The sequence below is a fragment of the Notechis scutatus genome, chromosome 15, assembly GCF_049901735.1.
Source record: "Notechis scutatus isolate UNSWTSFEM ecotype Mainland chromosome 15, rNotScu1.2, whole genome shotgun sequence".
Lineage (NCBI taxonomy): Eukaryota > Metazoa > Chordata > Lepidosauria > Squamata > Elapidae > Notechis > Notechis scutatus.
Genome location: NC_142023.1, coordinates 5,522,235 through 5,544,182, shown reverse-complemented (window position 1 = coordinate 5,544,182; position 21,948 = coordinate 5,522,235). Strand labels below are relative to the sequence as shown.

General features: G+C 43.8%; 1 protein-coding gene across 3 annotated transcripts in view; it reads right to left on the bottom strand.

Annotated features, from left to right (window-relative positions):
- Positions 1–8,105: 8,105 nt before the first annotated feature.
- ASTN2 (astrotactin 2) overlaps positions 8,106–21,948 on the bottom strand; it is a 319,108-nt gene continuing 305,265 nt past the window's right edge. For 2 of the 3 annotated variants that reach the window (XM_087943907.1, XM_087943905.1), the window contains exons 21-23: positions 14,303–14,403; positions 12,994–13,177; positions 8,106–9,119 (exon numbers count right to left, since the gene is read on the bottom strand). In XM_087943907.1, the coding sequence (XP_087800033.1) occupies positions 8,882–9,119; positions 12,994–13,177; positions 14,303–14,403 (523 nt within the window). In that variant the 3' untranslated portion in view covers positions 8,106–8,881. Of the gene's footprint in view, positions 9,120–12,993; positions 13,178–14,302; positions 14,404–20,014; positions 20,950–21,948 lie in introns of those variants that run through there. The other variant, XM_087943906.1, reaches the window with a different exon arrangement.

Genomic DNA, 21,948 nt, shown 5'->3' with positions numbered 1-21,948 from the left:
TAGATAGATATAGATAGATAGATAGATATAGATAGATAGATAGATAGATAGATAGATAGATAGATAGATAGATAGATAGATAGATAGATAGATAGATAGATAGATAGATAGATAGATAGATAGATAGATAGATAGATAGATAGATAGATAGATAGATAGATAGATAGATAGATAGATAGATAGATATATATAGATAGATAGATAGATAGATAGATAGATAGATAGATAGATAGATAGAGATAGATAGATAGATAGATAGATAGATAGATAGATAGATATAGATAGATAGATAGATAGATAGATAGATAGATAGATAGATAGATAGATAGATAGATAGATAGATAGATAGATATAGATAGATAGATAGATAGATAGATAGATATAGATAGATAGAGATAGATAGATAGATAGATAGATAGATAGATAGATAGATAGATAGATAGATAGATAGATAGATAGATAGATAGATAGATAGATAGATAGATAGATAGATGATAGATAGATAGATAGATAGATAGATAGATAGATAGATATAGATAGATAGATAGATAGATAGATGATAGATAGATAGATAGATATAGATAGATAGATATAGATAAATAGGGATAGATAGATAGATAGATAGATAGATAGATAGATAGATAGAGATAGATGGATAGAGATAGATAGATAGATAGATAGATAGATAGATAGATAGATAGATAGATAGATAGATAGATAGATCTAGTATATATAGATATCTATCTATCTACTGTTCATGGAGAGCTGCTCTAAAACATCTCTGCCACCACAGAGGGAAGAAGGAAAACATTTAAGGCTAAAGGGAATCCCTTTTCTGGATCCCCTCTCCAGCCCCCAAAACTTTCCAAGCTTCAGAGTTTCCAGCCAGTTACAGAGAAACCTCAACATCTGATTTTCAAAGTCTGGGCTGCGTAAGGAAACTCTGAAATATGAGAAAAATTCACCGCGTTTGGAGAACTCCCTTCTCTTGGCCTTTGCCTTAAAGTGATTCCTGTTTGAAACAGGATGTCTGGAGGGTACCCAAAGACTCTGGGTTGGATATTAAGCCGGGGCGGTTAAGATGAAAAGCAGAATTAAAACTTTTTTTTTTTTTTTTTGGCACAAAATTTCTGTTGCTAAGCGAGGCTTCCCTCGAGTGAAATTCGCCCCATTTTCCCCACCTTCCTCGCCACAATTGTTAATCGCTGCAAGGGTTAAATTACATGGTTGTGAAGCGAACCTGGATCCCCCCCTTGCCTTCGCTTGTCACGTGACCCTGGGACCACACTGCAACCATCGTAAGTACAAGTCCGTTGCTAAATGAACTGTTTGTAAGTCAAGGACTACCTATATATAAACCGCTGCCCAGGTCCAATTTTATTTTGAAACAGAGAAGGACTGACGCCAAACTCAAAGGATTCACCTATGTTGCAAGAAAGGAAAATTATAACCCCACCTCCTGCAAATTGTAAAGACTAGGTGCAAGATTACCTGGGAAACATGCTTTTCCAGACACCCAGTGTTACCTGGGATCCTGGGAAAGGTGGGTTTCCCAGCATTCCTTGCAGCCATGTGACACACACACTGGCGATGAAGCGTGCAGTGTTGCTCCCTTCGTTCTCCCCTTGCTGGAAAACAAGCAGTTAAATGTTGAGATCCAATCTGTCCTGACCGAGCCTTCCCAAGATCATGAATAATCCCAATAAAACCCCTTTTATTCAGGTTAAAGTGAATTCTTCTCCAGCCAAGTCCAGGCAAACAGTCTTCCAATGAGATTTCACAACTACGGACCTTGGAGAGTTGCCAGGCCGATAGCTTCCAAAACGCCACTCTGTGGCAGACAATACTTGGCAAGAAGTCAGGAACAGATCTTCAATCTAATCAATTGAACTAATTGTCTCCTGCAAAATCCCACTCCCCTTTCGTTCCTCTTTATTCCCTATGGGAGGGGCCATTCACTGTCCAACCATGCCTTTACTCCCAAGGTGACCCTTGTTCCTTCCTTGCTCTTCTCCTGGCAGCTCTGCGCATGTGCTCATCAGGAACAGGCTCCAGCTATTCTTCTGCCTCACTGATCTCCGAGCCCGAAGGCAGCTGATAACTGACAGCCCTGGCCCCATCTCCGCCTCCGACACAGAGCCCTCATCAGAGCCTTCCCCAGACTCCAGGACTGGCCCATGTTCCTCTCCAACCTCCTCACTGTCTGAGTTTGCCACCAGCTCTGCTGGCGGGCCACAACATAATCTGGGTCGGTCACGGGGACCAGAAATTTCATTTTCCCAGCTTTATTTCACACCAATCTCTAAATTTTTAGAAGTTGACGTGAACTTAGGAGCTCAAGAGATGAACCAATAGTAAAATACAGAATTGAGTAACTCACCTAGTGATGTCTATCCTCTCTTCTTTGACTTTTTGGGCCAACTGCAAATTCCCTCTGTTGAATTTCTGGGTGGCAACCAGCATGTTCTCCCCCTTCCACAGTTTTCTTTCACTGGATGGTCCCCAGGCACTCTCATTCCCATCATCCTCAGCCAGAAGGGGTATTGGTTTTGGAACCTGGGAGATGCTGTCTCGGGACATAGGGCATAGCAAAAATCCTGCAAAGTCAAGAAAAAAATGGCTTAAGAGCGGCATACAAAACCTCAGATTTGGCTGTGTTTGCACAACACACTAGCACAAGCTTAAAACAGGTTGGGATATTGATCGGTGGGAACACAACTGTTGTTGAACAAAAAGCATCACACACTAAGCCCTCATCTCATTTCGATTCTGTGTCAAAACAGATGGCTTTAAACCAGTCCTCTACAAATTTGCCTTGCACCACAAGACATTTTTACCCACATATATGAAACACACACACACACACACACACAGACACACACACACATCTAACTTACCAAGACACAACCTCATTAATGCAATTTCCATTTGCGGAGGGGGAAAATTCTCTTGGGCAAGATGGATGGAGACAAAAAAATATTCAAAGGGAATCGGGAAAAAAAAAAAAAGAACACGGAGAAACTTAAGAAGCCCCCTGTTTGGATTTCAATAGCAAGAAGGGTCTCTTTGAAGAACACCCAAGAGGAATGAAAGAAATGGAGCAGGGGGTCTTCTCTCCCTCCCACCCGCACACCCCTAAGTCTAGAGGGGCTTGTGGTTTTTCTTCCCAAGAGAAAACCTGCAGACAAGCTTATTAGGTGCCTCGCGTGCGCTTCCAAGCATTCATAACTTTTCAAAGCACATTTCCATATAAATGCCGGCCGCGGATTTCTCCCAGGACCAGCAGAGGAGATGCCAACACTTAAAAGAGGAGAAACAAGGGGGTAAAAATCCCCACTTCTATCAATCAAGAGGGGGCAAGATCGCTGGGGAATTTCCTCTGCGTGTTTGCAACCTATGCGGTCCTGAGTTTCTTTGGCCATTGGGGCCCGCAATACTTGCCGATGTACGCGATTAAAATAAGCCATTTTGATGAGCGTCGTGAGTTCCCCAGGCCCCTGGACAAACCAGGTTCTCAGGGCCTTCCGAAAGATTGTCCAAGTGGGGGGGGCTGTCTAATTTCTGGAGGGATGATGTTCCCAAGGGAGGGAGCCACCATGGAGAAGGCCCTTCTTCTGGATGTTGCCAGATGTATAAAGCCACAGGACCTGCAAAATTCCTTGCCTGCCCGCTCTAGTGGGTCGGGTGCAGGGGTGAGAATTCAAAAATCCCAGCAACCAGTTCGCTGCTCAGTTGCTGGGTGGGCGTGTGGCCATGGTGGGTGTGGCCTACAGGAACTTCCTGGTGGGCCATTTTTCACCTTCCCCAGAGTCCTGAGGCTTTCCTCGGGCCTCTGGGAGGGCAAAAACAGCCTCCCCCAGGGTCCGGAGGCCTTCCGGAAGCTGGAAACAGGCCCAATTCCAGACTTCCGGGAGGGCCGTTTTTCGCAGAGCCTCTATGCAGACCCTGAATCTACCTGCATCCAAAATGGGCCACATGGAGACTCTTGAGATGGGAATAGTAAACTATAAACAACTATAAACCATAGCAGTGGTTACCACTGGTGGGCTGTGAGAAAATTTTGGTGGGCCGCAGAGAAATCTCACTCCCAGAGCACCCCCCAAAGCAATTAATCCAGGCTGCGCATCCCCGCCCGCTCACTCCTTACCGGGCAAACTTGCCTGCTAAGTTGCTATTTTTCCTTCTTCCGACCATCAGGTGTTCTGCTGTGCCAGGAGATTTAGATTAGCTAGGAAACAGGAAATGGTTGGATTCCTTGCTTTCAAGCTAGTCTTTAGATCTTCGGCTCTGCTTTTAAGTGCAGCCGAACCTCCCTTAGGACTGAAGGTTCTATTATTCAGTGCAGACTCACGGCAAGCAAATTTGAGAGACTGAGCTAGCTGATGGCAGATAGATAGATCACTGAATGATTCTGTGAGCAACTCAATCTGCCTGCCTGCTTTGCCTGATTTTGGGTAAAAGTTCCTCTTTTTTATAAAAAATTCAATATTTATATATTTATAATATTTACATACAAGCCATGCCCAGCCAGTCACATGACCACCAAGCCACACCCACAAATTAGGCCATGCCCACAGAACCGGTTAGTGGTCCCTGGGATTTAAAATTATGGATTTGGTGGTCCCTGAGGTCCAAAAGGTTGGCGACCCCTGGTTTATAGTTTTATAGTTGCTCATTTCATAATCTTTTTTTTAAATGCTGGTTGAACAATAAAACAAAAACATTTCTCCATTCTAAAAAATCATCAAAAGACAAGAACAAACTTGGGGAATTAAGGTGAAAGGTTTTAAGGCAGTGAAATTGTAACCCATGTATTCTGGCCTGTAAATGTTTAGAACTATACATAGGTTTCATTTTACATGGGTGTCAATATATAAATTACTCACAGTCAATGGAAGGAAGCCAATTTCACTGCACCTAGTTGTTCACTGAAGTTCCAACGAAGAGAGACAAAATAGTAGCTTCTTGTAGCATCTAAGGATCCTTCAGAAACTTCACAAATCCAGCAAAACAGGTAGGTTGTCACACCACACAGAACAAAAACTGGTTTAGGCATTGCTCCAATACCCACACACTGAGGACTTGTTGCAAACAACCCAACCCCAATGAGGAAAAAAAATTTCCTTTGCAATTACACCTTGAATCCAGAGTAGGAGTCCGAAAAGACTCAGTTCAACTGAGCACGTCTATTTTGAATGTGTTGAAGAACTTCACTTGATGTTTGCTGGTTGGACAGTTAGTTATTCAGCAGAGGGGAGAGAAAATCACACACACCCATGCTATATTTTACCACATCTCACAGTGCTTCAAAAGCTAAGTAGCTGTGGCTCAAGGTTGACTCAGTCTTTCGTCCTTCCGAGGTGAGTAAAATGAGGACCCAGATTGTTGGGGGCAATAGGTGGACTCTGTAAACTGCTTGTCGGGATTCCAGCAATTGCCCTAATTAAATCGTGATTCTCGAGCCAAACTTCAACCAACTTCAAAGGATTTATTAGAGGTGACATACTGGCACTGCCCTGTATGAAGCCAACTCTGGCATACGTAATTTACAGTCACCTGTGACCGTTTCCACCCTGGGTGTCTTATAACTCAGATTCTCCAATTAAGCACGTTCGTGGGCTGGGTGTCATCATTCACATTCTCCAATTAAATTAAGTATTGGAATGTATTTTCGGTTTCAAACTGCTGCAATGCTCTTCCAGATTTCCTTCCTCCCCACCCACCCCTTTTTATGGCAACTACTAAAACAGGCATAGGAATGTTTTATAAGTTGATACCGCTTAGAGAGGGCTGTAAAAGCGATATATAGGTCTAAGTGCTATTGCTATTGCTCTATCTATCTACTTCTCTCTCTATCTTTTTGTCTATCTATTCATCTCTCCACCTACCCATCTATCTATCAAATCCATGGTGGTTTAGTGGTTAGAACGCAATATTGCCGGCTGACTCTACCCATTGCCAGCAGTTCAATCCTGACCGGGTCAAGGTTGACTCAGCCTTCCATCCTTCCGAGGTGGGTAAAATGAAGACCTGCTTGCTGGGGGCAAGAGACTGACTCTGCAAAACCACTTAGGAGAGGGCTGTAAAGCGGTATATAAGTCTAAGTGCTATTGCTAAGAAAACATCTTTTTTTTTTCCCATACCAAGAGTAGACATCAAAACTTCCATCATCCAGAGTATTGCCCTATAGAAGAAAAATAGTCACTGGCCTTGTAGATTTTGGGCCAGAGGCTGGATTCACACATGTAACCCTTTAAAAAACACTGTTAATCCATTAATGGCTTAGTGGGATATTTACCCATCGTGATAAAATGTTGGCTGGGTTTCCTAAAGCAACCTCATTTTTGACCAATCGAATGTACTGTATGAACATATACCAAGAATATCCAGGTTGCAGAAGGAAGAACTGGGTAGAGTTTATTTCTCCATCCCAAGTGTTAAAAATGGATATCTCACATTCAATATGATTTGATTCCAACCCTGGAGATCAACCGATTGTATCTTACCAGCATCTTCTACTGGCTATCAACAGGAAGCTGGGACCAATAATGGAGAGGGACAATTGATGGAGAAGATGTCCAGCTTTTGTCAGTTAAAACAGAGGAGGTGGCATTGTCCCCTCTAACCCAAATCTTACCATGCCAATACCAGAAGCAATATCTTTAGCATTTCAAACAACATATATTTATAAACTTAGAATTTCTTTTCTTAAAAAAAGATTAAATCATGGAGTAAAGTTGTTTCATCAGAGATGTTTCATGATCAAAGTAACTTCATCAATCAAAACAAAAACAAAATGAGTTTGATGAAGTAATTTAAAATTAATTTTAAGAGCTTCCAAATTCCTCTCGGTGGTAGATATGTTGCTTTGCTTGCAAGTCATCTTAACTTCCATTTCTGACTTAAAGGACAAGGTGATACCAATGAAGAATGATTCAGCCAGAGAACATTGTAAGAATCAGCCAAAAGATTCAGATCCAATTTAATTGGAACCCGGAGAAGCAATCTGGAAAGCAGATCTGATTTTTCTAGGGCACCCATACCAAACTGGACCAAACTGAATTAGATCCAGTTGTTCAGAAGCATGCCCAGACTCACCATATCTGTTCCAAACTGATCCGAGTCAGTTTGATGGGTGAAAAAGCCACAAAGGTATTATTAACTTGTACATCTAGGAACTGGTAGAATTCAAGTGCACCTGAGATCAAAGTATAAACAGGTAACCCTTGACTTACCACTATTTGCATAGTGACCATTTAAAGTTACAATGGCATTGGGAACAGGGACTTACGACTGTTTTTCACGCTTATGACCATTGCAGCATCCCTGCCGTCACATGATCAAAATGCTTGGCAACTAGCATGTACTTATGACGGTTGCAGTCTCCCAGGGTCATGCAGTCTCCCAGGGACAAAACTCATTTAACAACTGTCTCGTTTAGTAACCAAAATTTGGGGCTTGGTAGCGGACAGAACATTGTCTTCTCTTGTTCCAATATTTGAGGGGCTGCCACAGAGAGGAGGGGTGTGTGTCAAACTGTATGTATTTTTCCAAGGCACCCGAAGGCCAGACAAGGAATAATGGATGGAAACCGATCAAGGAGAGATTCAACCTGGAAATAAGGAGGAATTTTCTGACAGGGAGAACAATCCATCCATGGAACAGACGTTGCTTTCAGAAGTTGTAGGAGCTTCACCACCAGCAATGGGATCCTACCTATTCCACTATCGGTTTGGTGATCGCACATGCGCACATGCACACCTAATGTGCCACCCACAGCTTTCCCCACACCAGCTGAGGCCTGCAGCACCAATCAGCGGAGGCTTTTTTTTTTTTTTTACTACCGGTTCGGTCAAACCAGTCCAAACCGGTAGCATACCACAACTGTTCATCACTGGAGGCTTTCCAGAAGAGACTGGACTGCCATCTGTCAGAAATGGTGCAGGGTCTCCTGCTTGGGTGGCGGGGTTGGACTAGACGACCTACAAGGTCCCTTCCAACTCTGTTAATCTGTTATCAAAATGGGGGGCGATAAGGAAGCAGATGTATTTGGGGGGAAGGGAAAAGAGTTTCCGACAAAAAATAAATGACAAGCAAGCCAGGAGTTTGGAAGTAAATATGAATGTTTTAATGCACAGAACAACCTGTCAGGATACTGGTAATGACAATCACCCAAGGAGCTTTTTTTTTTCTTTCTTTCTTTGACACCTGATGTATGTTTGATACCTGCTACTGTTCTCGTAATGGCCTGCTAGCAAAGTTCTTTCTCCAGTTTGCGGTGAACTGCTCAGTGGCTACTCCAAGGATCCTTTGGGCCCTTCCCAAAACGTAGGTCCTTCTGACTCCCTGCTTTAAATTCTCAGGTTACCCAACCTTCAGTCCCTCGGAGCCAAAAAAAATATCTTAAGGTGAGTCAGCAACTGTGTCCTTCTCAAGTACAGCTGAAAACGGCTCCTTTTCACCACTCGTGAAACCACCCCACACCAGCTGAACTGTCTCTCCATCTCTGCTCAATTTTGGAGCCCAGGACTAGGGAATTTAGTTGGGAGAAAAACGTCGGGAAAGGAGGTTGCCTTTTTTATTATTTTATTTTATTTTTTTCCCCCACTCCCCTTGGATGGAGCGAAACAATGGACTTCCTTCTTAAATAATAATTGTTATTTTTTTTAAAAAAGAGAGAGAGAGAAAGAGAGAGAGAGAGAACATAAGCAAAGGGGAGGAGGAGGGAGGGATCTGGCTGGCCCCACGGTTGGCTGCGGTTTTGTCGAGCTGATCTCCCATCCGTCGAATGGTAGGTTGCCACATGTCCTTGCTTGAGCCGGGGAGGAGGGGAGTGCCTTTGCCCCGTCGTGCCTCGGTTGGCCGGCCCGTGTTTTTTTTTTCATCGTCCCTTGGAGTCGCCGTACATGTTCCGCAGCAGAGAGATCATCTTCTCTTCGCAGGTGATTTTGGTGTCCTTCAGGACATTGTACCAAACCATGCCCTGGGAGCGCTCCTCCTCGCTGCGACAGAACAAGTAGGGCATGGTGTCAGTCCGGCTCTGGATGTAGGCGCTGCGTAGCAAACTGGAACAGTGCTTACTGACTTTCTCCAGCCGCCGTAAGATGAGGTGCGCTTTTCTAGAAGGGGAAAGAGGGGTGGTGGAGAAAAACCAGCTTTGAGGCTCCAAGGAAGGCAAAGAGGAAGAGGAAGAAGAAGCTGGGAAGAGAAACTGCCATTTTAAGTCACCGTTACAATGTGGGAGAAGCCGATTAGTCCATGGGAGCAAAATGATCAAACTCAAAGGGAGGGAAATTTGTGGAGAGGAGGAAGAGGAAGAGGAAGAGGAGTAGGAGTAGGAGTAGGAGTAGGAGTAGGAGTAGGAGGAGGAGGAGGAGGAGGAAGAGGAAGAGGAAGAAGAAGAAGAAGAAGAAGAAGAAGAAGAAGAAGAAGAAGAAGAAGAAGAAGAAGAAGAGGAGGAGGAGGAGGAGGAGGAGGAGGAGGAGGAGGAGGAGGAGGAAGAAGAGGAGGAAGAGGAGGAGGAGGAGGAGGAAGAAGAAGAAGAAGAAGAAGAAGAAGAAGAAGAAGAAGAAGAAGAAGAAGAAGAAGAAGAAGAAGAAGAGGAGGAGGAGGAGGAGGAGGAGAAGAGGAGGAGGAGGAGGAGGAGGAGGAGGAGGAAGAAGAAGAAGAAGAAGAAGAAGAAGAAGAAGAAGAAGAAGAAGAAGAAGAAGAAGAAGAAGAAGAAGAAGAAGAAGAAGAAGAAGAAGAAGAAGAAGAAGAAGAAGAAGAAGAAGAAGAAGAAGAAGAAGACTGTGAGGTCCTTGATGCTCTCTGAGCTTGGTGGTTTTCTTGTAAATGTTTCTAGCTAACATCATCAATGCTAGAAGAGAGTGGGATTTTGAAAGAGGAGGAGAAGGGGAAGGAGAAGGAGAGGGGAAAAAAAAGACTTTGGAATCCTTGATGCTGTCTGAGCTTTGTGGTTTTCTTGCAAATGTTTCATGACCCAACTAGGTAAAATCAGTGCATAAAACACCTGCAAGAAAACCACCCAGCTTACAGAGCACCAAGGACCCTCATTTAGAATTACTGGAGCTTTGGAACAGCTGCACTGAATCCCTCTTCATTCCCATCATACAGCCATCAACTTTTTGCTCTTTCTAATTTTCCCATTAGGACATAAATAAGTAAAACATACCAATGGAGGATATTAAGACGTTTAAGGTCCTGGAGATTAAAACACATGAAGAATTGTTGTAGGAATTGGGTATGTCTAATCTAGAAAAAAAGAAGGACTAGGGGTGACATGATACCAGTCTTCCAATCTTTGAGGGGCTGCCACAAAGAAGAGGGGGTCAAGCTATTCTCCAAAGCACCTGAAGGCAGGACAAGAAGCAATGGGTGGAAACTAACCAAGGAGAGACGCAACCTGGAATTAAGGAGAAATTTCCCGACGGCGAAAGCAATTAACCAATGAAATAACTTGCCTCCAGAGGTTGCAGCTGCTCCATCACTGAAGGCTTTTAAGAAGAGACTGGACAGCCGTTTGTCTGAAATATTATAGGGTTTCCTGCTTGAGCAGGGGGCTGGACTAGAAGACCTCCAAGGTCCCTTCCAACGCTATTATTCTATTATTCTGCTAGTTGGGTGAAAATACAGTAGAATTCAAATGAGTTGAAAGTCGTGGCCTTTGAATTCTTCTGTCCAACTGGATTTCAACACAACCGGACGTATTTTTGAACGATGAGCCATCTCACCCAACATAGCTCTTTGAACCAGCCTTTTTCCCCCATCTCCCTCTAGAAATGCTGGGTGTGGCACATGGGAACTAGGCCTCAGCCAGCTGGCTGGGAGAAGCAGCAGCAAAATTAGCCTCTTACAAGTGAGAATAAATCTGTAGGGAAGGTATAGGCGGAGGGAAACAAAACTTTCCTAACGACAAATCCCCTTTCGGCCAAAAACAGACGATGGCGAGATATTTAGCCCAAGCTGCCGAAGTGAGTCACTTATGTGAAAAGGTTAATGAAGTCATGTCTAAAGGGTAGACTTATCTTTGGCTGACGTTTTCCCCTGAGGTAAGGGGGGAAACAGGGGAGGAAAAGCTGGGAAGAGGAAGCTTGGGGGAAAATAGGGGAGAGGGCAGGGCAGAAGATAAATGCGAAGGGTAGCCAGTTGGATGTCATAAATTAGCAGCTGTGTCCTTTCCAAGGTCTCCCTATGGAGGAGGTTCAAATCTGGAGATGAAATTGGCCAGGACTACTGACCCTGACCTTACTCCTACCCACTCCGCTCCAGAAAATGGGAAAAATTTGGAAAAAGGACTGACGGTTAATGAAGTTGTTAAAAAAAAAAAAAAGGCAGGTCGGTTGGAAGGAAGGTCATAAGAGGGAGTTACCCAGCCAGCCAACTCCTAACCGCTTCCTCCCACGCAAGGCCACCTCTCTTCCACCTTGTCCGTTGGGAGGCAACCGGCCCATGTGATGATTGGAGGGAGAGTTAAGACTCCAGGCTCTAGGGCAGTGATGGCTAACCTATGACACGCCTGTCACTCGTGACACGCCGAGGCACTTTGACTGACACGCCTGTTGGTGTGGGGAAAACCTGCACATTTAGAGGCTGCCTGTGCTCTGCTCCAATCCCTGCTCCCTGCTTGTTGCGCGGAGGCGTGGTGTCACCGCTGCCGCGAGATCTTTGCAGCAGAGAACCAGTTTTAACCGCCATAAACTGAGGTTTGTCAGTTTCATTACCTCAGGAACGCTACAGGAGGAAAGGAGATCCATGAGGTTCACAGCCCTGTAAGGTGGCCTTCCGATCCCCACATCCTGCACCTGCAGCCCTGAGACCAGGGAGACGAGTTTCACAGCCCTGTGTGATCACCCCAGCCCAGTCCGTCATAAACCAAATTATTGATATTTCTTGAAGTGACACACGACCCAAGGAAGGCTACACTTTTTCCCGATTTTCGACACACCAAGCTGAAAAGGTTAGCCATCACTGCTCTAGGGCTTCCCAGTTTGCGAGGAATAGATAAACCCACCCGTGGATCAAGTCACGATCCAGTCCCTCACATTGCCCGAGTCAAAGCCAAATGAATAAAATTTAGAATTAGGTAGCTGGTGGCGAGAACGGACTTTGCAAGGTTGGTATCCAGCCGAAGGAGTGACCCAAAGGTGCTTTTTTTTTTCCCAAGAGGCAACTGGAGTTTCTTTGAAGACATTTTGCTTCTTGTCAGTTAGTTAGTTCTAACTAACTAACTAACTCTCATCCAATAAGCTACTTCAGTTAGTTAGTTAGTTAGTTAGTTAGTTCTAACTAACTAACTAACTAACTGAAGAAGCTTATTGGATGAGAGTTAGTTAGTTAGTAACTAATTAGTAATTAGTTAGTTAGTTAGTAACTAGTTAGTAACTAGTTAGTTAGTTAGTTCTAACTAACTAACTGAAGAAGCTTCTTGGATGAGAAGTGAAACATTTTCAAGGAAAAAACAAACAAGAAAGTCCAGTTGCCTTGTGGGAAAAAGAACTTGATCTCTCAGAACTGTAAAAACAAATTACAACATATCACAAGGAGGAGGAGGAGGACGACGACGACGACGACAACGAGTATGGGGTGATTGTTGCTCTGAGTTTTTGCAGGCATTTCATTATCCAACTAGGTAACATCACCTAAAGGGGAATGTAGTGGAGAATTTAGTGGAGTAGATGAGAAGAGGAGGAGGAGGACTGTGGGGTGATTGGTGCTCTGAGTTTTGTCAGTTTCTTGCAGGCGTTTCATTACCCATCTAGGCAATGTCGTCAGTGCATTGAAGATGTTTCTTAGTTGGGTAATGGAACATCTACAAGAAGACAACCAAATTCAGGCAGGAAGGGTTCTCTAAAACCTCCCAAGGGAGTTTGAATTTCCAATCCTTTGTGAGGGATGAAAAGATCAGAAGCTCACTTACCTTGGTGGCCTTTTAGCTAGTCCTGATCACAGAAAAGAAAAGAGCAGGAATCCAGACTTGGGGAAAAGAATTACCTGGGGCCGAGCTCATCCTCGCTACGCCAGACAAAGTCCCCAAATTTCTCATAATGGGAGTTGTAGTGATGCTGGACTCGGGAAAGCATGGAAGCTGAGACTTCCATAAGGGTGTTGTAGGCTGTCTGTTGCTCCTTCCCACTGGTGTAGCCATTGTACAAGTTGTAGATCTTATCTGCTATCTCTGGAAAACAAGCAGAGAGAAAAATGCTGGGCAGGCATCATGGAGTAGAACATCACACCCTGATCAAATTTTCTTTCTATGGTTCTCCTAGTCTCCAAAGCACCTGAGAACAGAACGAGAAGCAATGGATGGAAACTAATGAGAATCAGAACAGAGGTGGAAGGGACCTTTGATCAGAGTTTTCTTTAAAAAAAAAAAACAACACCATTCCCTTTACTGAGAGTTTTGCAGCGATAATTCAGTGCCAGAAAAATAAACACAGATGGCTGATGCTTCATTTAACATCTTTATAAACATAAGTAGATTTTACAAACCCGTTGTAGGTTTCTCCAACATGGAGCAAACTCAAACAGAAACATGTTGCAAGTTCAGAGCAGAGCTCCAGCCTTCAGCAAGCAAGCAAGCTAGTTTCATCTTCAATAGACAGACTCAGAGCTTCAACATAGCTTCAGAGTTGCAGAGCTTAACATAGAGGGGAACTTGCCCCACTCACCCCACGTGCCTTGCCTGGCCACTGGGTTGCTCCTTTCCACTTCTTTTTTCTTCTGCTTTTGGCTGCACGCAAGGAAAGCAGCCAAAGTCTTTGTTTCTCTTCCCCAAACTCCATCAGAAATGAGTCTTTGGGGCCCTGCAAGCCCTCCTGCTCCAAGAGGTTGCGCTGGCAAAGACTCATTTCTGGCGGAGTTTGGGGGAGAGAAAGAAAGACTTCTGCTGCTTCTGCTGCTTTTCTTGCATGAAGCCAAAAGTCTCTCTCTCCCCGTGACAACGAAGCTGGAGATGGTATCCTGCGATCCCAAATAAAGAATGATCGATCGGGAGGAAAATGGGGTGGGGAATTTTCCTGCAGACTTTTTTGGGGGATTTTCCCAGGGTCTCTGCTGCTTTCTGCAGAGACCCTGGGAAAACATCAGCAAGCCACTGTCAGTCAAAATACATATTAGTGGTCCGCAGGATTTAAAATTATGTTTAGTGGTCCCTGATATCCAAAAGGTTGGCGACCCCTGCTCTAGACTACGTCCCAGAAATATGTCAGCATGGCGACATGAGAAACTCCAGAAATTAAGGCAAAATGAAGACACAGTTGGGAGCCCTTTTTGAACCTTGTCATGAGAACAAGCGTTTTACCTTCTGCTTTGGTGTCGTCCACCAGTGGACAAGCCGTTCTCAGCGTGATGGTGCTCAGTTCCGAGTGCCTCCCACGGGTGTCTACAGCATAGAGGGTGAATCTGGAAAAGAAAACACCAACCTGAGTAAAAGAGAGGAATAAAGAGTTCAAGGAACATTCCCCCTACTCAAGGGCTCTTTTGGCAGCACACAAGAGGTTTCGTTCAGACAAGATATAAACGTGGGAGGTTATGATCTGAGTTTCACAAGTGCTCCTTTCTTAACGTCCTTGACCACTGCTCCGAATGGAAAGGGGAAAAAACAAAAAACAAATGTAATGCATAAAAATAGGAGGGTGTGGGGAGAGACCAAGCATGCTTAGGAAGAATTTGTGGTGTAAAAATACAAGGTTTCTGGCTGAACTGGAGAGAATTGAGGGCAACAATCAATTCCTAGACTTTTCTTCAACATATTTTCCTGGGGATAATATCTATCTATCCGTCCATCCGTCTGTCCATCCACCAACCCCTTCCCCTTCTTCTTCCATCTAATGTAAAGCAATGGAGAGAAATGTGGGGGGAGGAGGAGATAGATAAGAAGAAGGAGAAGGAGAAAGACAAAAAGAAGGGGGAGAAGGAGGAGGAGGAGAGATACATGAGAAGGAGGAAGAAAAGAGGAGGAAGAGAAAAAGGAAGAGGAGAGAAGAGAGGGAGAAGGAGGAGATAAATGAGAATGAGAAAGAGAAAAGAGGAGAGGGATGAGGAGTGGGAGAAGGAGGAGGACAAGGAGGAGAGATACATGAGAAGGAGGTGGAAGAGAAGGAGGAGGAGAAAGAGAAAAAGTAAAAGGAGGAGAGAAGAGGAGAGGAAGAAGGAGGAGATAGATGAGGAGGAGAAAGAGAAAAAGGAGGAGGAGGAGAGGAGAGGGAGGAGGAGATAGATGAGGAGAAAGAGAAAGAGAAAAAGAAGGAGGAGAAGGAGGAGGACGAGGAGAGGCAGAGGAGAAGGAGGTGGAGAAAGAGGAGGAGAAGAAAGAAGAAGAAGGAGGAGGGGTAGGGGTAGGGGTAAATAAACCTGATGAAACCCAATTCCTAAATGATTGTGGGTTTTCTAAGCAGAAGGATAAGGGAAATCATGAAGTTGTAAAACAAACTTATTTTTTTAGGCTGGAAGAATCACAATGGGCCAAACAGGGAGATGGCCTTGAGGCAAGTCTCTTTCTCCCGACGTTTTGGGCCAAGGATGCCGTGGTCCTCCTTAAATCTGCAGAGAATGGTCCCATCCCATTTTCATCTCTGCTTCCAGAAATCCCGAATAAGAGGTTCCTCCTTCCCAGGGAGGAGATCCAAGATGCAAATTCTATTCCCCCTGCAAGAGAAGTGACTTCCCGAAACTTTGAAGAATGTGCTAAATACTTCCTCTGGGAGGAAGTTATGGAAGGGCTGTTGGGAAAAGAAGCCAGCATCTGCCCTTCTCTCTCTCTCTCTCTCTCTCTCTCTCTCTCTCTCTCTCTCTCTCTCTCTCTCTCTCTCTCTCTCTCTCTCTCTCTCCTTTAGTCATTGATGTGGGCAGCAAAACCTGCCTTTCTTTTCTTTTCTCTCTCCAAAACAAAAGAAAACAGACAAACAACAAAACCACTGCTATGCCTACAGATGGGCTTAAAGAACCAAAGGAGAAAAGCAGGACCCTTGTTTATCAAAGGTTGTCTGCAAAGGTTCACTTTTCAAAAAGAAGAAGAAAATAGGAAGAAAAGCTGCCCCATACAACATTTCCACCTGTTAACTTGGATTAAAAAAACAACAACAGGGAACATTATATTTATGCTCTACTATATCATTTCTTTCTTTCCTTTCTTTCTTTCTTTCCCTCCCTCCCTTACTCTTTTCTCTTTCTCTCTTTTCTCTCTTTTCTCTGTTTCTCTCCCTCTCTTCTCTTTCCCTCCCTCCCTCCCTCCCTCCCCTCTTCTCTCTTCTCTTTCTCTCTCTCTGCCTCTCTGGCTTCCTCTCTCTTTCTTCTCCTTCTCCTTCTCCTTCTCCTTCTTCTTTCTTTTCCTCCTCCTCCTCCTCCTCCTCCTCCTCCTCTCCTCCTCCTCCTCCTCCTCCTCCTCCTCCTCCTCCTCCTCTCTCTCTCTCTCTCTCTCTCTCTCTCTCTCTCTCTCTCTCTCTCTCCCCCTGTTTGTGTGTGCACAAGAAGATTGTGCAATCTCTGTGAAATATCCCGTGGTTAATCTTCTTCTAATTTCAGTTCAGCTTTCAACAACAAGGGACATTGAATTGTATACTCCTTAACTACTCTGTGTGTGGGGGGGGGAGGGTGAAATGCCTCTTTTCTAGCCACTGTGATACAAAATAAATATTTATACAAATATTGTGCACCAAAGCCACAAGAATGCATTTCCTCCTATGGATGGCAGCTTGGCACAATTAGGAAAAAGTAAATCAACAAACCAAGCATGCAGTGCCAAGAGAGAGACAGTAAAAGAAAAATGTTAAGCGTCTCCTAATCGGTTTTCAGGCTCCATGGATCGGTACATCCACAATTTCAACTATTTGACCCAAAAAAAGGCCAATGTTTGCCCAGTCCCAAGAGATCAAAGACAATCTTTATGGAAACTACCACAAAGATACTTTTGTTGAAGGAAAGAAAGAAAGAAAAAAGCAATGTCACGGAAACACAGATCTTAAAGAATCAAGCAAAAGATTTTGAGGTGGGGAGGGACCTAGTGAGGTGGAAGCATTTTATTCTGAGATGGAATATGTAACATTTTGCCTCCCTCTGCAACGTGCATATTCACTGGAGGAGGATTGACACCAAACAGCAAATTGTGTGGTCCTGGTTACCGGAATCAGATTGGATCCTGCAACATTATCCTGGGAAACACATATTTGCCTTCATTCGAGATAGATGATAGATGGATGGATGGATGGATGGATGGATGGATGGATGGACAGATGATACAAGATAGATTGTTAATACTGTATATAATATACAGATAGATTGATGATATAGATAGATAGGCAGGTAGGTATGTAGGTAGATAGATAGGATAGAAGGATAGGATGGATAGATAGATAGAGAGAGAGAGAGAGAGAGAGAGAGATGATAGACAAGACAGACAGACAGATGGACAGACAGATGACACAGGATAGATTGATGATAGATAGATAGATAGATAGATAGATAGATAGATAGATAGATAGATAGACAGATAGATAGATAGATAGACAGACAGACAGACAGATAGATAGATTCTGGTACAGAGAAGTTCCCTGAAGATGGTCTCCAGCACAAGTGCAAAAGCTCAGAAGACAAAATTTCTGGTCCTGGTCACCGACCCAGATTGGATCCTGCAATGTTATCCTGGGTGACCCAGATTCGCCTTCGCTCCTAACTAGTTCCCACTTTGCAACCCGACTGCTTCCCATAACTTGAGTGCTGGCAGGTGATTTCAAGCTCAGTTCTCCGCCTGGCTCCATGTTTGAATCCACGCCAGAGTGCAAATCTGGGTTAGGAGGAGAAGGCAGCGCTGCCGCCCAACCACCCCAATCTAGAAGAACTGAAAAGTTGAGAAGGGTGTCCAAAAAAAAACGAGGACAAGGAGACTTCCTGGCAACGGCCAACTTTTTAAAGCACGCTGCTACAGCTGGTCCGTGGTCACTTTAACCTTCTGCTAAATCTTTCCAGCCATAAGTTCCAAGTAAGGAATGTGGGGTGACCTGCCCTGGTTTTTTTTTTTTTTAAAGCAGGGTCCAATTTATTTTAAACTGGAACAAACACAAACACACACAGAAAAGCGATAAAAGCTCGCTCGTCAAAGTTCTCCGCTCTCTTTCTTTTCAGCTAAAGGGGTGGGAGCCCCACGGATTGCACAATGAAGACTTGGCAAGTGTGATGGGGCTCACGAGGGAGAAGCCAACCCACTTTCCAACTGAACTGAAACCAGCACCACAAAACAAAGGGCCAACGTATGTGTCAACAAGTATCAGAAGTTCTAAGACTTGGATAGAGAGAAGTCATTCCCTTCTTCAAGCATAAGTAGTTAATTATTATTAATAGAATCTTCTTCACAAGAGAGGATTGAGGCCATTTTGGCAAGACAAAATGATACATCCCTCCCTTTCTCTCCCTCCCTCCTCCCTCCCTCCCTCTCTCTTCTCTCTCTCTCTTCTCTTTCTCTCCTCCCTCTTCTCTCTCCTCCCTCTCTCTCTCCTCTCTCTCTCTGTCTTTCCCCCTCTCTCTCTTCTCTTTCTCTCTCTCTCCTCCCTCTTCTCTCTTCTTTCTCCTCTCTCTCTTCTCTTTCTTCTCTCTTCTCTCTCTTCAACTCTCTCCTCTCTTTTCTCTCTCTCTCTTCTTTCTGTCTTTTCCTCTCTCTCTCTTCTCTTTCTCTCTCTCCTCCCTCTTCTCTCTTCTTTCTCCTCCCTCTCTCTCTTCTTTCTTCTCTCTTCTCTCTCTTCAATGCTCTCTTCTCTTTTCTCTCTCTCTTCTTTCTGTCTTTTCCTCTCTCTCTCTTCTCTCTCTCTCTCTCTTTGTTCTCTTTCTTCTCTCTCTTCTCCTCTCTCCTGTCTCTTTTCTCTCTCTCTCCTCTTTCTGTCTTTCCCTCTCTCACATACTCTCTCTCTCTCTCTTTCTCTCTCTCCTCCCTCTTCTCTTTTCTCTTTCTCTCTCTCTCCCTCTCTCTTGTCTCTCTCTTCTCTCTCTCCTCTCCTCCCTCCCTCACTCTTTTTTCTCTCTCTCTTTGTTCTATTGTTTGGGACATTTTAAAGTCCATGAAAGATCCATTATTAGGTAATGCCATCTAGACGAATCTTGCCCAGTATATAAATTTTTCTTCAGTGTGCCAGTTACAAACCCTCAAGGATTAGTAGAGAAGGAGAAGGGAAGATTAAAACAGCCGCCTCCATAATGTTGCATCAAACTTAGTAGCTACTGTCCAATCCCCCCACAGAAATATCCAGCAAAATTCCTCAAGGAAGGCACGTTTCGAGTTGCAAAGAGTTGTGTCAGCTGCCTGATGCCTTCCAACTTGTAGCAGAGAATACGTTTTGCCAGACTTCTCCAGAAAGCCAAACTATGGGATGCAAAACAGGCTGTGCAACAGTGACACCTCTGTGTTTCAGCATCTTCATGGTTTGAGGTGACCCCAGTGTTTCCTTCGCCCGTTGAACATGCAGACTTCTTCTTTTACGTAATGGCAGGCCCCTAACCCTGACTTTTAAAATCTTTTTTATTTACCCTGGACATAAATTGTTTCAACTTCTACCCTCAAAACAGTGTTATTTCTATTCTATTCTATTCCTTATTCTATTTTATACTATTCCTTATTCTATTCTATTCCTTATTCTATTCTATTCTATTCTATTCCTTATACTATTCTATTCCTTATACTATTCTATTCCTTATTCTATTCTATTCCTTATTTTTTCTATTCTATTCTATTCTGTTCCTTATTTTATTCTATTCTATTCCTTATTCTCTTCTCTTCCTATTCCTTATTCTATTCTATTCTATTCTATTCTATTCTATTCTATTCTATTCTATTCTATTCTATTCTATTCTATTCCATTCTATTCTATTCTGAAAATACAAAGGGGGGGAGGGACTTTACGTCTACCACTCCAAATTTAGGATGACATATAACTTACATTCCGCACAGCCCATCTCTGGGTTCTGAAGGTCCATTGTAAATCATTCCAACAACATCAAACAATTTGTAACAGGTCCAATCACCCATCTTGGCAGCCCCAAACCCTGAAGGGGAATTCTTGGTTGACTTTTGATGAAACCTTTGGGTTCCACAACGAACAAGATGTTGCCTGAGGATCTGAATTGCTGTTTTTTCCTGGAGGGGGAATTAGTTCCTTCAGTCTCACCAGACACAGGAGGGTTCCTATTTATACAAATATTTGAAATGGTTGTTTCTTTTAAAGAGTTTGCAGCCTTAGATATCAGACCAGACAGAAAAAGAAAAAAAAAGAATCCCGCAGGGAAATGCAAAATCCTAGCGAAAAATATATGTGCTGTCTGTGACTGAGAAAACATCCCTTCACAGGAGCACCACAACATGCAAAAGATTGCAAAACCGAAGAACAAGTTACAGGGTTAGATGGAGGAAAAGGAACACAAGATCTTTGACTCTTCCAGGAGAATGCCAAGTTACTTTCAGGCCACCTCTGGCTTCACAGTGAACTTATCTTTACAAAGTTGGACAAGGCCAGGAAGAACGTACAAAAGTACAAAATGGGTGGGAAACAGGAAAGGAAAAAAAGAACGGGGAGAAAGGAAACCCCGACTGGAATTCCTGTCTTCTGGAGATAACTTTCAAAGGGGACTTCCTGTACTTTTGGCACACGTCGAGGGTTCGTTTGCCAGAGGATAAAGAAGGACGAGAAGGGAAGAGAAGAGATATATGTTGCAACTGTCTACAAGGAAGACTGTAATTTGGTGCGTTGAATCCAACATGACACATTTTGTGAGCTAAGGAAGAACTGGGTTTTGTTTGTTTGTTTTTCCCCTCTTTTAAGCAGCCCTGACATGCCAACGGCCACATGCCCAAGGAAATGAATCTCTTAAAACAGATCCAAGAAAGACGCTCTCGGAAAATGTGAAATCCAGAGTTGCAGTCCCTCTCCAGTTCTTCATTACAAAAGGATATCATCAGCCCTAAGGATGCTGGAGGAATTAACAGATAACAGATAATCAGAGTTGGAAGGTACCTTGTAGATCATCTAGTCCAACCCCCCACCCATGCGGGAGACCCTACACCATTTCTGACAAATGGCAGTCCAATCTCTTCTTGAAAGTCTCAAATGATGGCGCTCCCACAACTTCCGAGGGCAAAGTGTTCCATTGGTTGACTGTTCTCACTGTCAGAAAGTTTCTCCTTATTTCCAGGTTAAATCTCTCCTTGTTCAGTTTCCATCCATTATTCCTTGTCTGGCCTTCAGGTGCTTTGGAAGATAGCTTGACCCTCTCCTCTCTGTGGCAGCCCCTCAAATATTGGAAGACCGCTATCCTGTCTCCCCTGGTCCTTCTCTTCTCTAGACTAGCCAAGCCCAGTTCCTGCAACCATTCATTGTATGTTTTAGCCTCCAGTCCCCTAATCAGCCATGAATTTGCCATGAGACTCTAGAAAGAGTGCAGAGATGAGCAACTAAGATGATCAAAGGCCCAAAGAATAAAACATATTAAAAACGGCTGCAGGATTTGGCTAGCCTAAAACAAGAAGAATTGGGGACAACATGATGATTAGGGGACTAGAGGCTAAAACATACGATGAATGGTTGCAGGAGTTGTCTGGTTTAATGGAAAGAAGGACTAGGGGTGACATAATAGCAGCCTTCCAATATTTGAGGGGCTGCCACAAAGAAAAGGTGGTCAACCTTCAAAGCATCTGGAGACAAGATAAGAAGCAATGGATGGAAACTAATTAAGGAGAGAACCTGATGCAAGGTTTGTATAAACAGAGGCATAGAATCAAGATCATGTGAAGTACATTAGTGCTGCTTTATAAAGCCTTAGTAAGGCCAAACCAGGAATACGGCAACCAATTTTGGTCAGCCGTACTACAAAAAAAAGATGTTGAGACTTTGGAAAAAGTGCAAAGAAGGGCAACTTTGATGATCAAAGGCCCAGAGACTAAAACATATGAAAAATGCTGCTGTCAGGATT